The sequence below is a fragment of the Apium graveolens genome, chromosome 8, assembly GCF_009905375.1.
Source record: "Apium graveolens cultivar Ventura chromosome 8, ASM990537v1, whole genome shotgun sequence".
Classification (NCBI taxonomy): domain Eukaryota; kingdom Viridiplantae; phylum Streptophyta; class Magnoliopsida; order Apiales; family Apiaceae; genus Apium; species Apium graveolens.
Window position 1 is genome coordinate 252,550,140 of NC_133654.1, and position 17,315 is coordinate 252,567,454.

The following is a 17,315-nucleotide window of genomic DNA, read 5'->3' on the forward strand; positions in this document are numbered from 1 at the left end:
CTTCCTCAGTATTATCCAGTATTCTCTTACGAGACCGAGAACGCGTATGCATACACGCTCACTAGAGTATCTGAAACAGGACAAGGAAATAATTAAGTAACAATATCTGAGTCACTGAACTTTAATGAACACTGATGACAAACACATAAACTAAAAATTAACACCGAGTCCCCGGAAGCGGCGCCAAAAACTTGCTAGGGCTAGAACACGCGCTAATATTCACGCAAGTATACGCGATCGTAAGTAATATAGAATTAATTCTAGTTCGTTCCCACAGAGACTGGTTTAGGTTAATTTTAATCAATGTACTTATGCAACAATGTTATGGTTATTATTCAATGCTAAGATGATCACAAATTGAGATTGTTATAACTACGATTAACTAAGAGATTACACTAAAGAACATTAACTAAGAGATTTAAGAGGATTGTTTTACTATATGACACAAACATGGGATTCTAACTTCATTACTACTTCATTCAATAGCCTTTTTGTTCTTAACCTTAGCATGCAATGTGATGATACTAATCAGATAACACGAAACTGATAATCATCAACTTTCGTTGTACGAATACCATACTACCAGACATCCACAAAAGAGATAGAAGCTGAATATACATCAATTATATTGAGACCCTATATGTCTGTCGAATTTGACAACATAACGGTTTAATGCACAAGTTATCTATTGTGATTACATAGGGCAAGTAAGATGGTTAAAATTACCTACGAATCATGCATAACAAATACATGAACCTATGCTAGCATGGCAAGTTCTAAACCCCTAAATTCACTTTCGCTTCATTAGAAATTAACACGCTATCTTATAAGTTTGCGACGCTCATAAGACGAATAAGCACAACCAATATTAGGATATCATACAATCACCACACACTAAGGTGTCGAAACAAATTAACTAAAGAAATCCATAAGTAAATCCGCTAGAACCCCACGATAATGATTAGCCCATAATCGGACTCATCATCAACGTGGGTTTCGATGAAAGCATGGTATAATAAACGTAGTCTTTATACTGAATAAATAATAAACCAAGTACGAAACGAGAGTATAGGTTCACGAGCAAGAAAACTAGCATCCAAAGTTACAACTTAAAATAAAGAATCACAAGAATAGACTAGATCCTCTTTGCCTTGGTTGAATTATGCTCTATGGTCTTCTTACGTCTTCTCCTTAAGCTCTGGTACGTCTTATTATAAAAATGATCATAAGTTATGTTTATATAGCAGCCCATGCAGATTAGAAGTATTCTGGATCAAAATCAGAGTAGAAACAGGATTCCTGGAAATCGACCCGGCACGGGCGCACTGCACTTTTGTAATCCTGGCGCGGCCGCGCGCTACTACAGCGCGGGCACACTGGCTCTCTGGAAAATTTCTGACTTCTTATTTTCTTGTTGGTTGAGTTGGTCTTTTCATGAGCAATCTTTTTAACACCATCCTAACACCATATTAACATCAAAACAATGCTAAATCACCCGAATTCCTGATAAAGGCCTGAAATGCAAAATACTACAAAAACATGTTAAAAACACCAACAACTTGAGTACAAAACACCAATTCCAAGTTTTACGGAGCGTTATAAAGTGACATAAATGTCACTCAACAGATGGCCCGGAGCTTGGTTATTATGGGCCTACCGAGGATCATGTTGTATGATGACGCCACACTTATCACGTAGAATTTCATGATATGGGAAACCTGCTGGGGTGCAGTCCCAAAATTTATGGGGAGATAAATGACTCCCCGGATTGGTATCATTGAGTTCCCGAACCCATAAAGGGGATCTTCGAGGTAGGGGTCCATGCACAAGTGTCCGAGCTTCATCATGTTGAGTGTGTGCTCGAAAACTATGTTAACAGAAGAACCATTATCGACTAAAATTCTTTTTACCTCATTATCTGCCACATCTAGAGCCACCACTAAATCCTGGTTATGGTCTAGATCCAATCCTTCATAGTCCGCATAGGAGAAATATATTGGCTCATCTTTGAAGGGCTGGATCATCATTACATCATTATCCATGTCTGGGCTCTGGGGTGGTGAGGTTGTCCCACAAAAAACGATATTGACCATATTCTTGCCGTTTTACGGGGCCTTGTCTTTGTCATTCAATTTTCTCTAAAGATCCTGGTTCATGTTCCCTTTTTTAATTTGATCCTCGATGAACATTTTCAAGGAGAAACAATTCGCAGTCGTATGGCTGTGATCTTCATGGTATCCACAATGCTTATCCCGGGCCTTGTTGAGGGGCGTCCACTCTGGCTCTGGCTCTGTCTTGGGCTCTCTTTTGGCTCTCTTTTGGATCTGTTGAGGGGCGTCCACTCTGGATCTGGCTTGGGCACTCTTTTGGCTCTTGGTTTTCTTTCATTTTTCTGGGGTCCTAAATAGCTATCCCGGGGTGGGGTTCCCTGGGACTGTTGGATGTAGTATGACTGTCTGTCGACCTTGAATCTTTCGTCTTTTCTGTACGATGAGCGACGTTTCAGGGATTTGTTGTCATCATGTATTCTTCTGTTCATCTTCATTGACTTGAGGAAATTATTTTCCTCTATGAACTTGGAGGCTAAGGCATAGGCGGATGCGAGGCTTTGGGGTTCTCTGTGGATCAGGTCTTTGACGTATCCTTCGCAGCACACCGGATGTAGGTTTTTTCGAAAAATATTTATGGACTCCTTTTCTTCCAGGTTGGAGAGTTGGTTAACCGCCTCTTGAAATCTTTTGATGAATTCAGGGAGGGACTTTTTACTTCTCTGTTGGATTCTTTCCAAATGGCATATTTGTAGCTCATTCATTTGATTAGCCTGTAACCTTTTCAAGAATATTTCTCGAAAATCCCTCCATGAATCCACACTCCGAGATGGGATTCAGATGAACCATTTCTGAGCTCCTCCCTTTAGAGTTGACGCAAAGAAATGACATCTTGTGAGATCATTGTAATCATAGATGTTGGAGATTTGTTCGAAATAGTTTAGATACTCTTTGGGGTCGGCTAGTCCGTCGAAAGAATCGAAATTTGAAGTGTTTGAGTCTGAATTCTCTGGGAGTGGACTCCATCTTTCTGGTGAAAGGGGTGGAAGCTGCTCCTATCTCCATGTCACCTTCGACCTTCCTTTTGAGATCGCGGAGGGCCCGAGCCATTTGTTCTTGTTTGGATTCCTTTTCAGGTTCGGAGTCCGAAGAAACATGGATCCTGTGTGCCTTCTTCTTCAATTTTTCTTCTTCATCCCGGATTCTCTTTTCAATGATTTCTTTGTCCTCAGCCTCCTCCTCCTTCCGGATTCGGTCCCGGAGTGAGGCTCTCCGAATTTCATCCCGGGCGTCCTCAAGTGGCATTTTCAGGTTCTTCGCGATTCGTTCCAGGATCGATCCACGGGATTCCCCAGAGTGCTCTTCCTGATCCCCCGAGCGGGTTTTAGGTTCAAGATTGTACTTTTCTTTCCACATGTTCATTGCGTCTCGTATATGTTCCAGGGTCATGTTTCCCCAAGGATTTGCCGAAGTTTCAGCGTACTTGTGAGCTTCCTTCTCAATAATTACTCTCTGATCTCCTGGTTGGAGGGGTTGGGATGGGGTCCGGGATATGGGGGCCCCTTCTTCCACATCTTCCATTTCTCCGTCCCTGGGCGGGGCGGGTGGTGGCAGGATTGATCCAGAAATGGCAGCCTTGTTTTTTCTCATAGTCATGGTTTTCCAACAATACGTAAAAATCAAAGTAAAAGAGGGTGTGGGCTCGAGCAATAATATGTGAGTTTAGATCTAAGTATGTGGCAATCACAACTATAACCCAATGTGTGTTCACGTATTATGATAATTATGGCTAAACAAGATCTACTAAAGAAACTCTAAAAGCGCAAGTGTTGAACAAAGTAGATCTGAAAAATCTAAATAGTAGTCTTACGGGAGTGAGATATTCTGGTCTCATGGGCGGAGAGATTCAGGTCTCCTAGGCGGAGTAGAGATGTTGAAAAAAAACATCACCGATGGTCGGAGGTTCGACCCCTCCTTTTAGCGCCAATGATAACTCCAAATCACCCCAGGGTCTTCTCTTTCTTCTACCCGGACTCAACCTCCATGTGTGTAGAAATGACAGTATTTGCGGTACAGCTGTGGGATGGGCTCCTGCAAAACAAAACCGGAGGGGGGTGGCGTCCCCGCGGCACCTCCGACGTGAGAGTAAGATAGGGTGTCGGAGAAGAAAGGGTAAGATAGGAATTAAACAGATAAATAGTGGTGTGTGTATAGGTGTGTAGGTAGTAAAGATTTCGGTAACCCCCAATACACCTTTTGATCAGCCTTTTATAGGTTCTCATTAGGATTTAGGGGTTTGTACCTTGATTCTGGACCGTCGGTGCGTTTTAGATTAAGGATCGTGTGGACGACTGTGATGGGCCAACATGTCCCCGAATCCGGACCATTGGAAGTTTTCAGATTCGGGCCACCTGGACGGTGGTGATGTTGTCACGTGCCCGGGCGTCCTTCATTCCTTTGTTAGTTAGGCCCTGAGCTCCTCTCACTGGGCTCAAACTAATATGAGCTATCATACATAAATATCACATTCTTCAATAGCTAGTTTCGCCTGCTCATTCTCCTATAGTATCCCACACTTTCACGTTACGCAAATTTTTCATGTTCCTTCAATTTTAATCATCTCTCTCTTGTGGGAGTTATAGTTCATGAACTGCAAATTCAGATAATGATAATGTGAAGAATTTTTGGGGAGGAAAGATGTCTAAGAAATCAATATATAAAAGCAAGTTCAATGGTGTGCTACATCTTGTTCTATATCAATATTATAGAGTAAAAGCTAAAATTTATCACTTCAATGGTGTGCTAAAATAACACAATCCTATAATTTGTCTAAATATAGAACAAAAAATAGGTGAAGTAAAAAGTTAACTAGAAAAACTGATTTTGTATTCAAAATAGTGGGATACTTGGGGAGTTATGAAATTTGGAATAAAATATAGAATCAACCATTGAAACCATGATGCAATTTTAACACCAAAAACTATTTTTTGATACTAAATTATAACAATAACTACATCTATTTTTGCATCATCATTGGATATACTCTAAATTTGTCATCATGTTACAGTTAATTGTATTTTTGGGGAAAAAATAATATCCGCAGAAGGTATTCGAACCCAAGAACCAACGAATTCAGAAGAAATACTAGTGCATGTTTGGGAGCTTCAAGTTTTTGCTGAAACAGGCTTAAAGCTCAATTGAAATTTCATCTTACTGCAGTCTAAAATAAACCATCATATAGTTAAAAATTGTTGGAAATTTGAAAGTTGGGAGGAGGGTTCATTCTCATTCTCATTTTCATTTTACTATTCATGTCAATTTTGCATTACCTTATTGTTACATTCATTTATATTATTGTTTTATATTTTTAAAAAGTTTCTTTTATTTTTATATTCATGTTTTACAATTATTATATTTTAAATTTAATTTTTTAAATTCAAATTTTAAAGTTCTAATTTTTTGAATTTCAAATTTTTTGAATAAATTTTTATTTTATTTTATCATGTTGTAATCGTATAATTTTGTTTTAATCTGGGATCATTATATCGACTAAACTAAATCAATCTAATTATATCTAGTTTTGTTTTTTAGGCCAGATTAAAAGTATAATTTATTTTCGTCGAGATGAATAGTGGATATTAAATAGTTTTATCCCGATACCATTATCCTTACTTTTTAAATTTTCTCATTTTTATTTTATATTCATGTATCAAAATTATTAATTCAAAATTTGTAATTTACATTTTAATTTTGTTTCAAAAAAATCATAACTTATAAGTTATAATTTACCAAACATATTATCTATTTTTAAGTTATTTATATTTAAAATTATCCAAACACCTAAATAATTTATAAGTTTTTGATGTACATATAACTTAAACGGTAATTTTCAACTTTAAATCATAAGTTACTTTTAAGAAATTCCAAACGAGGCCATATCTGCCCATTCAATATACCAATTTAGATTGCTACCGTGAATGTTTTTAGTGATTATATAATACATATTCAGTATCATATTCTCAAATTTTCTGATTCTCACATTCTCAATGCATAACAGGATGGAATTAAGTGGTAAAAGATATATATTGTAACTAGTTTACGAAGCCGCACTTCGCAGTTTTTTTTATTTTTGTATTTCTCATCAGATCTTGTTCATTCTAAATTATTGAATAATCAATAAATATAATAAATCTTAGAATTTTAAAAAGTAGTTCTCTCATTAAACATGTTTACTCCAATAAGTAAATCTCCTATTATTCATTAATTTAATATCATGAAATTATATAATTTTTTAGTTAATAATGAATATAATATTTTTTCTATTTAATAATATAAAAATTTGGGAAAAATACAAAAATAAATTGAAACGATATGAGAGGCGATACATCACCGGGTTTATCTTCTTATTTACATAAGTACAAAATATAATGAAATAATGATTTTAAAAAATATCGAGAAAATATATTTACAGATACTAGTCCTTGAAATATTTCATAAGTTAAAAATTGAAGAAATTTTTTAGGAAAATATAATGTAGTACATTGATTTTATGAGAAAGATGAGAGAAATTATATTAAAAGGGAAATTTCGGAGAACATCAAGATAGAAAGTTAATTTAAATACAAAGAAGAAGTTTTAAGAGAATATTAAAATGACAAGTTGATTTTAAAAATTTTAATGAAAGATCTTGTAGAAATTTAGGAGAATATTACGAATGATGATAATATATTTAAGAGAATATAAGGTGATTGTAGTTTTTGATATTTTTTAACTTAAAAAATTGATAAAATTAGAATAAATAGAATGAGACGATTTGAGATGCGTCACCTAAACGCCCCGTCTTCTCTTTTATATAATTATATTGATTGATTCTTGGTTAAAATAAAATTAAAAATAATCATATATCAAAAAGGTAATTATTTTTATAATTCAGGCATAAAACTAGTTTTAAAATGACTGCTCCATGTTCGTTAAAAAGTGGCATTTTGTGAAATATTAAAGTCAAACTCTATCAAATTTGATTAACAATTAATAAATATTGTTAAATATAAAAATTATGAAAAAATATATTATTAGAAAATATATTTGATGTATTATCAACTTATCATATTTAATTTTTAAAATTCTAAGGGTTATAGATTGGTAAAGTATTTTTTTTGGCCAAAATTGAACGTGTTCGATTCTTAAAAATTCATATAATGCCAATTTTTTAGGGACGGAAATAGTATTGTTTTATGTTTTAGACATGAAAAGTTAATTTCTAGTATTAAAAATAGATTTTTACTTGAATGCCTTTTTTAAAGGTACATCTTATTTAAATATGTCTAGATTACATAGAATTAACTAGCCACTGGTCAAAACTATAGTTGACAGTTTTGATCTTTTATAATATTACTACAATATATTCAAATATTAGAGAATCAATAAAAGATAAAGTTACACTTATTCAAATATTTAATTTATCTTTAATGGCATAGTACATTCATTTTTTTAAATAAATTATTATTCTTGCAAGATTTTAACAAAACTTTTTTAGGGATTTTTTGTTATATACATTAAGATTTTATCGTCTAAAATTTTTGGAGACTAACTTGCGTGATTTTTGATTACCCGATGAATTTTGTGATTCAGAGATATATTCTATTTGTATTTCGAAATTTTATCAATAAAATTATAACAATAAAAAGACAGATAAATTAATACCACATATTTCGAAGATAATTTCGGAATTTATTTGGTTGCCAAGCATTTTTCATTTAAAAATGACTAACATTTTTTAATTAGTCATTTATTTACTCGAAAGTTCTATCGTAATTACACCCGAGTCATCGACTGTACTGCTGAAAGAGTGAAAGTTCAACCTAAGTCGGACACGTGTCTGGGAACCTGCCAGAAGATATGATTAATGTATGTACTTACAATTTATCAAGACAATCATTCATCACAGTTTGGAACACACTTGAGTGCCCAAACCATGTCTGCTTTAAAAACCTCAAAATCCTCGTACATGAAATTTGAGACCAGAATCAAAGACCCAAATCCCCACAAATCCATCCTCCTCGTCATCGACATGCAGAACTACTTCTCCTCCATCGCGGGCCCCATCATCCCTTCTATCACCAAAACCATCAGCCTCTGCCGACACGCCTCCATTCCCGTCATTTTCACGCGCCACTCCCACAATCCCTCTATCCAGTCCAACAACATGCTAGCCGAGTGGTGGAATAACGACCTCGTCATCGACGGGACTCCCGAGGCAGAAATCATGCCGGAGATGGGGCGACGAGACGGAGAAATGGTGGTGGAGAAAGACACCTACAGCGCGTTTAGAGGCACGCGCCTGGAAGAGCGACTGAGGGAAATGGGCGTGGAGGAGGTGATTGTTACTGGTGTTATGACTAATTTGTGTTGCGAGACGACGGCGCGTGAGGCGTTTGTGAGAGGGTTTAGGGTGTTTTTCTCGACGGATGCAACGGCGACATCATCGGAGGAGCTGCATGAAGCTACCTTGAAGAATATAGCTTATGGGTTTGCTTATTTGGTTGATTGTAACAGGCTTTGTAAATGTTTATCAATCTAAATTATACTTTAGATTGCTTATCAAGTTACAAGTAGTTGGGATGTTCAAGTACTCTAGTAGAAACACTTGAGAAAGGATTATGCGTGAAATAAATTGTACTGGTAATTTCTTTTAAGTTTCTCCTTAGTACCTAACTAGGTTGTATAATATGGGGTCGATCCTGGTTCCAAGGATTATTGTAACCTTTGTATAATTTTGCACTTTATTATTGAGAAGTCCACAAAAGGATACTTCTAATTTGATGAAGTCGAGTCACATTCGTTGTGATTTTTTCAGTTTGAATTCTCTTCTCCCATTGTTTATGCCACGAAGATTTGCACGAATACGAATATACTCATATGTCCATGTTAATTTGGAGGTGAGCGAGAATCGAATCTGGGACGACAAAAGATAAGCCTTTAACCATTTGAGTTATCTCATCGCAAAAGTGTTCATTTTTATTTGTTCGTGAAATACTGAATTCAAATTTTTTTATTTTTGGACCGTCCGGTTTATTCCGGGTTTTTCCAAGTTAATGGATGAAAAAAATATATTTTCAATACTTGAAGGGGAAAAAAAGAATATTTTTAAATCATAGATGCAAATGAATATATTTGAGTGAACCTTGAATTTTTTAAAATTATTAAACCTAACATAAAAGAATGAAAGCCGGTCCCTAACATTCGATAGTCAGTAATTATTCATCTGTTGTTATATATTGCCGAGCAAACAACCAAAAAAGGTATATATTTTACAAGAATTTCAATTATTTTAATTTTTGAACTTCTTTACAAAAAATAATACCGAATAGATGATTGCCATGATCATTGTCAATAACCAGAACGTTGAAGGACAAGGTAATCAATTTAGTATACGAATAACATTTGACAATTTGGAGAACAGCGGGATTATTTTTAACAAGTTACATTCATATCCACTATTCCGTTGTAAATTGTTCAACTATACCGTCCAGCCCATAAAGTAAATTAGCTTCTACTCCGTGCTTTGTGACCGATTATTTCGATCAATTGCACGAGTTTCATACTAATGCAGCATGCTGAAACCGATTAGTTACAAGGCAACAGATTCCCACATTTGTGTGTCAAAATTTTGAAGTAGTGTACATTGTTAAATATTAGCTCATCAACGGAAACAGGGTAAAATGTGATAACTCCGGTGAGCGGCCGGCTCCGTCCGACGGCGTTCCTGAACCTTCTGTGCGGGGGTGAGGTATAGCTGCTGGTTGGGCGCCTGCAAAACAACACCGGAAGGGGGGTTTGGCTCTCACGGCGCCTCCGGTATAAGAATAAGAACAGACTTTGGAGAAGATGAAAGGATGTATACTTATGTAATTTAGAGACTGCTGTGTGTGTGTATATGTGATGGCTGCTGTATGTTTTTGAATGTATGAGAGTGTGTGAGTGTGAATGAGTGAATATTTTTTTTAACCCCTAAACCCTTCAGCCTTGGGGGTATATATACCCCCAAGGTAGGGTTTAGGGGTAGTTACCTCTAAATCTGGGCCGTTGGATTTTGGGAGCGGATGACGCCTGGCTTGGGAGGATTGCTTACACGTGTCCAGGGGAGGACCACCTTTAGAGTGTCCTAACGGCCTCTGACACGCGTCGTGCTTGTCCGTTGTGTTGGTTGTTGATAGCTGTCAAAGTCACGTGCCCGCGTACCCTTGCTTGGCGGGTTATGGGATGTGCATGTGTTTGCTAGGAACCCCCCTCATGGTGGCTTGAGTCCTGATCCGGATCCGGGTAGGCATTAGTTCCGGGTTGGATCCGGACCCGGGTCATGGGATGGGCCTGGGTCTGGTCTCTCCATTTGATTGTACTGGGAGAGGGGGGTCTCGGTACATCGATTGAGCCCGGTATTCCATAGATCCAGGTTGGTCCTTACCCGGGTCTCTTATACCCTATCATTTGCCCCCACTCCCTTATGCAGATTTTCTGGATGAGGGAGTAGAGTAGGGTTGCATGTTTGGCTTAGGAAAAAACTTTCTGCTCCTGGTTGCCCCCCAATCCGGATCTGGTGTAATGGATACCAATCCGGATTAAGATAGAATGGTTGCTTCAGAAAAATTTCTGCTCCTGGTTGCCCCCCAATCCGGATCTGGTGTAATGTATACCAATCCGGATTAAGGTAGAATAGTTGTTTCAGAAATTTTTTTGCTCCTGGTTGCCTCCCAATCCGGATCTGGTGTAATGTATACCAATCCGGATTAAGGTATAGTAGTTGCTTTAGAAAATTTCTGCTCTTGATTGCCCCCCAATCCGGATCTGGTGTAGTAGATGCCAATCCGGACTAAGATATGTTCCTGTGTAGGCTTATATGATCCGGGTAGAAAGCTTTAGGTCCTGTGAATTTTTTGGAATTTGTAACGTTTCTGCTCAATTCCCCCCAATAATTTGAAAATTTGGCAGTTACGTTCCTTGAAAATAGGCCCCTAATGATGATGGGGTTTAATGCGGTTAATGTGTATATATTTTTTTGTAACTGTTGGGTGAACCAGTGTTTGTACGCCACGTGGCAGGGGAGTTACTCTTTCATGGGCCTATAAAAGGCTGCCTCCCCTCTTCCATTTCATTTTTTATTTTCACAAAAGAAACTCAACAGTCCTTTGTTTTTCTCTTCTCTCTCTCGCTTTTCTGCAAATCACCGTGTTTGTGGTTGATTCTTCCGCCGTGTCTCGCCGGTCTCGCCATTAATCCTCCATTAACTTGTAAGATCTTCACTTGCTTTTTTGCTTTATTCCTCTGTTTTTCTTTTCGATTTTGTTTTTATTTCCTCCGAGTTTTTGTATGCCTTGATTTTGCTTTTTCGTCCGCACATAAGTAGCAGAAATCATGATTTTTGGCTTCGTTTTTGTTGCTTGTTGGTGCTTGTTTCGTGTGTTTATGCTTAGATCTGTAGGTTTTCGTTGTGTTTTGGTTTGATTTTGAGTTTTTGGGCTCGATTTTTCTGGGTTTTCTCTGTTTGTTCTTCGTGTTCTTGAGATAATATAATTGTGTGTATATGTAAAAGTTGTGTTTTTTGGTTTTTGATTCTCAAAGTTGCTGTTTTTGGGTGAAGGTTTTGGTTTTGATCCGGGTCGAGGGTATAGGATCCGGATTTGGGGGAGGTTTATGGGTAGGATTGTATGACTTAGGTTTTTTAAGCTGTTTTTGGTTGTTTTTTATCCGGGTATGGGTAATTTTAAGTTTTTGGTTGCTATGGATCCGGATCTGAGTATTTGCCACAAAGGTCCGGGTCCATGGTTGTTTTGCTATTTATTTGTAGTTAACATGATCCTGATCGTTGATGTTTTTTCGGGTTGGACTTGCATTGGTGGTCCGGATCATTAGGTTATGCTTATACTAACATAACACACTTGATCCGGACCTCTTAGCGAAACAATTAAAATATGTAGGGACCAGGCTGACTGACCTTCATTTTAATAGGTATATGGTCTGGATCAAGGAGCGGGCTAGAAAAGTCTATAACTGCTACCCAAACTTTTCTGGAGAGGAGAGTGGCCCGGATTCATCTGGTAGAGAACAGATCCGGGGAGAGATGGTTAAGAAAGCTTCTGCTTCCGCCGAGATAATCTCAAAGTTCAGGTATAAGAGAATGCCTGGGGGCTCAGTTCTCTTCACGCCCGAGGGGTACTGGATAGATGTTAAGTATCACTTTGTTGAAAAGCCGACCGAGATCGAAAACGAGGTCTATTATAGCCGGGTTAGATATGATAGACAGCCCGACGGTCACCCCGGGGTATATAACCAGGAAGCTCTCGAGAGGATGTTTGTTGAGTTTCCTATAAGCCGGGATCACTACCAGTTGAAGGACTCGTTCTCTGAGGCCGATCCGGGTGAGATGAACGAGGCGGTCCGGGTTGTTTTCCAGTTGACCCCAGATATTGAGTGGAGATGGCCAGAACCACATGAGAGGATTTATCATCGTCCAGAAGATGGTTTTGTCCCGGTCTGGATGGAACATCTCAGATCCGGGTGGAGCCCTCGGTGCCATATGTTCATAAAGCACATCTGCAAGCACGTATACAGGATATCCCCGATGCAAATCACCCCGAATGGGATAAAGTCAATGACCTAGTTCATCGCTTGCTGCAACAAATCCGGGTTTCTGCCTACTTTGAAACTCTTCCACCAGATTTTCTACCTATCCAAGTCAAGTCAGAAGCCTTTCTATAAGATCAGGCTCCGGGCCTCGGAGTGGAGTTTTGGCCCGGGCAGAGCCAAACCAATAATGCACCAGTCTTCTTTGTAGTACTGGAATGGGGAGATAATCCTTCTGAAGGGATATGACTTGGCATATCTCCCTTACTTTACTACTGAGGGGGTTCAAACTAAGTTTAACCCGGCTGTGCTCGAAGACCGGGCTATTACCCAGATTAGATGTTTCTGTGAATCTCTCGAGTTCCAGCCGACTCGGGACACATTTATGAACCATAAGCTGCTTTTTAATCTAGGCTGCAAGTTTTCCTTTAATTTGTGTTGCCCTTGATCCGGATCTTCCTTTCATCCTGGGGATCCGGGTCCTGTTTCAATTTTCTTTTTCTTTTTGATTTTGGATGAGATGCTTGTCTTCGATCCGGATCACTTTCACTCAGTTTGATGATCCGGATCAACGTATAGTTTGCTTGTAGAATGTATAGTTTGTTGCCTCTGATCCGGATCTCTTTCACCCATCTTGATGATCCGGATCATGGTCCAGTTTGCTTTTAACTTGTTTGAATAAATTTGTTGCCTCTGATCCGTAATTTAACCTCTCTTTGTTTTATTTCCACAGGTCTTCCTCATTTCAACCGCAATTTTCTGAAAATCATGTCTTCTTCTGCGTATGCTGCTGCTTTTAACACTCTCGGGCTGGCCTTTAAGACAAGCAAGGAACCCCTGGTCCCGGATCTGGCTCTGTAGATATTGAAGGAGGGGCCGAGTCCTCCGTCCCTCAGAACATCCCGGATCCGGGCCACGAGTCTGAGCCCGAGGTCCAGGAGATTCCGGGCGGTGATGACCCCCTAAGGAAGAAAAGAAAATATGTTCCGACCAAGCCACCCCGGGGCAAAGCTGTGGTTTCCAACCGGGTTGTATGTGATTCGGAAGGCCGAGGGCCCGATGGAGAGGCCGTGAAGATAGGTACCAAAACTCTAATCGACCTAGCCGGGTTCATGTCTAGTATACCCTCCGAAGATGACTGGGAGGAGGTAGAGGGGTACAGCATGGCGGCTGCCTTGAAAAGGGTTACAGGTTAATGGGGGCAGGTGATTTCTGAATTTTTATGCTCTTAGTTCCGGATTATGCCCCCCGATTTACTTTGTGCTTTGCTCATAATTATGTTTTTTTTTGTTTCTCAGCTTGGGAGTGCAATATCCATTTGCTCCGATGTTGCTTTTACTGAGCTCAAGGAGGCCAACAACCGGACTAAAGCCGAGAAGATATTTTCCGATTCCTTGAGGGGAGAGCTGGAGGAGGCCCGGGAGGGATTCCGTGTGGTGGAGTCCGGGTTGAATGAGAAGCTGAAGGATTCCGAGACCCGGGCTGAGGGGCTGGCCAAGGAAGTGGAGAGGCTCAAGGCCGAGCTTGCTGCTAAAGAAAATTTGAACAAGGAGGCTATCATTGCTGAATTCAAGGCTAGCGATGTTTATGATTTCAAGGTTGCTCAGGCCGGGGTTCCCGAGGTTCGTAGGTCCTGGGTCGTTGCTGAGCGTCATATAAAGACCGACCCCTTGGCGTCCTGGGAGAGCTTCATCCAGGAGTTCCTTGCTACAAAGGCTGAAGTTGAGCAGGGTCAAGGGGAACCGGAACCCTATAATGGTCCGAGCCCCAGCTTCCTCTAGATTCGGACCAGCTTTGCAAAGCTTCTCGGGCCCAGCCCATGTAATTTCATTTTCTAGGATTTCTCATTGTCGTACTTTGATTTGAACTGTGTAATATTTGGATTTGTTCCGGGTTTATGGCAATCCGTATTGTGTTTTAAACTCTTCTTCCGTTGTAGGAAATATTTGCTTTTCTTCGATCTATTTTTTTTTTTAGCGATCTGGATCCTGGTTATGGCCCCTAATCCGGATTGGGTTCATATCAGGGTTGGTCCGGGTATGGAACCGTGTCCAGGATGTTTAATTTTTTTTTTGCCTTATGTACTTAGAAAATGTAAGTACATAATGTTTGTTTGCAACCTGGATTTGAATGCTAATCCGGGTTGTTTTTTGCTTTTAAATTTGCTTTCAATCCGGGTATAAAACCCACCCGAGTTGATGTTTGCTTTTTTACTTTACGTACTTAGAAAATTTAAGTACATAATGGTTGTTTGCAACCTGGATTTGAATGCTAATCCGGGTTGTTTTTTGCTTTTAAATTTGCTTTCAATCCGAGTATGTCTAACCCGGATTGATGTTTGCTTTCTTTCTTTTTTTTTCTTTATGTACTTAGAAAATTTAAGTCATAATGGTTGTTTGCAACCTGGATTTGGATGTTAATCCGGGTTGTTTTTTGCTTTTAAATTTGCTTTCAATCCGGGTATGTCTAACCTGGATTGGTGATTGTTCCATTTACTTAGAATTTTTCTAAGCAAATAGTGGTTGCTTTTGTTTTTTGCTTCTAACCCGGGGTCAGGGATCCGGGTCGTCACGGTCTTTCTTTCCACAATATCACTTCACTTAATTAATAATAAATAACCTTATGCTGTGACCCCACACTAACACACACCACAACCCGTTATAGTCTCAGAGATGAAATTTAAATAAGTACCAGTCTTTGAATCCACAATTTAAAAGTTATTACAACCCAAAATGATTACTTGATAAATTTACAGTTAATTGCCATTATCTGCCACAAGTTATAATTATACATAATTGATTCTCAAAAGTAGATGGTCTGATCTACAATAGATCTACCTCTGCAGCTATAGCAGCTACAACATCAACGGGAAGACGCGGGACGCTTCCCACGCGCTTGCGCTGGGTCTGCTGGAGTCTGGCCATCTTTCCTAACTGTTGTTGTGTGATGAAGAAATAAAGCAAGGGTGAGCAGCAAGCCCACCAAAATAATATGTATAATGATTAATAGTATATGAGCCTTCTCATAGTACTCATGAAAGTCTTGGTCAAAAGAAATGAATCAAGTTTGATATCTTAATGCGATGAAGTCGCAAAATATTCAGTATATATACATATATACTTTTCAAAATCTTGGAAGTCCTCTTCCATCCATAATATACACAGAGTTCCCGTTTATAACTGTATATACAAAAAATATCGTTGCAAGGTGATCTCATATATCTAACCTTGTCTCAACGTTTTTCCGAAAATCTTTGTCATTCATAAGACAATCATTAACTAGATATAAGTTTAAAAGATGAAGTTACAAGATACCCCAAAATACTTATATCTTTACCAAATACTACTTGAACTACCCCCGTTCAAGTTATAATCAGTTTCAAAGGTTCATCACATAGATGAGACTACAAGATAAGACTTGAATATATTCAATCTTTGAAATATCATTATAAATAATGAAGTTACGAGATACTTCATTAAGTCCTGATATATATATCCATATATATATATATATATATATATATATATATATCTCATACATTTCCTGAAAATCTCTGTCATGTAAAGTATGAACAGAGTTATAATATCCAATGAATTTTGGAAAGGAAAAGAATTTTGGCATAAACCAGATATCTTGCTGATCAGGCAAAGATACCAATAAGTAACATTTTCTACTAGTAGATGGATGAATCCCCCACCGGTCATCACCCTGGCCTCATAAGGACCTTGTGTTGGACCGCCACCCGGCCTCTTACGCGTTGATGGACTGCCACCCAGCCACTTACACATTAATAGACCGTACCCCGGCATGTCGCTTATGCCGACTCAATTAGATGGGCTTACTTCCCGAACATTGGGCAAGTAATCAATTCATTTACCAAAACTGCAACCTTATTGCGAATATAAAATACACCACAGAGCCGGATCCCTCAGGTTTTGAGCGAGTATTTAAATCCCCTTAAAAAGGAAGATCTTAAATATAAAAATGAGTTTTGGGATCCGCTCTAACTTTTAAAAATCATTTTGAAGACTCGAAAACACTTTAAAGAGTGTTTGGAGTAAAACTGATTTAATGAGGTACATCAGTCCCCAGTATATTTAGAAAATGTCTGAATATTATTATTTAAATAATATTCCCACAAAGAATAATCTTTATAAAAATAATTGAAGTAGAAGTATTAAAACTTATACTTGAAACGAGTATTAAATAATCAAAGATATACTTATATGAAAGTATTATCTTTATTTGAATAATCGAAAATAAGTTTGATTATTGACACCTTATTCTTTAATAAAATAAAGAATATACCTCAGCAAATAATCGGAGTCATAGAACCTCAAATGAATATTCAAATAATATTCATTAAGTAATATAAACTGAGTCATAAGCCTTCGAATGAATATTCAAATAATATTCAATAAATAATATAAAAGAGTCATAAGCCCTCGAATGAATATTCAAATAATATTCAAATAAATAAATAAAAGGAGTCATACGCCTTCGAATAATATTCGAAATAATATTCAATAAATAATATAAAAGAGTCATAAGCCCTCGAATAATATTCGAAATAATATTCAATAATAAAATAAAGTTAAAGTTATCGAATAAACCTTATTCGATTAATAGTTTGGAAAACTATAACCA

At 38.0% G+C, this 17,315-nt stretch overlaps 1 protein-coding gene across 1 annotated transcript; it reads left to right on the forward strand.

Moving 5' to 3' along the window:
- Positions 1–7,970: 7,970 nt before the first annotated feature.
- LOC141679112 (nicotinamidase 2-like) lies at positions 7,971–8,874 on the forward strand. The gene has a single exon (XM_074485601.1). The coding sequence runs from the start codon at positions 8,023–8,025 to the stop codon at positions 8,626–8,628; it is 606 nt and encodes a 201-aa protein (XP_074341702.1). The 5' UTR covers positions 7,971–8,022; the 3' UTR covers positions 8,629–8,874.
- Positions 8,875–17,315: the final 8,441 nt, after the last annotated feature.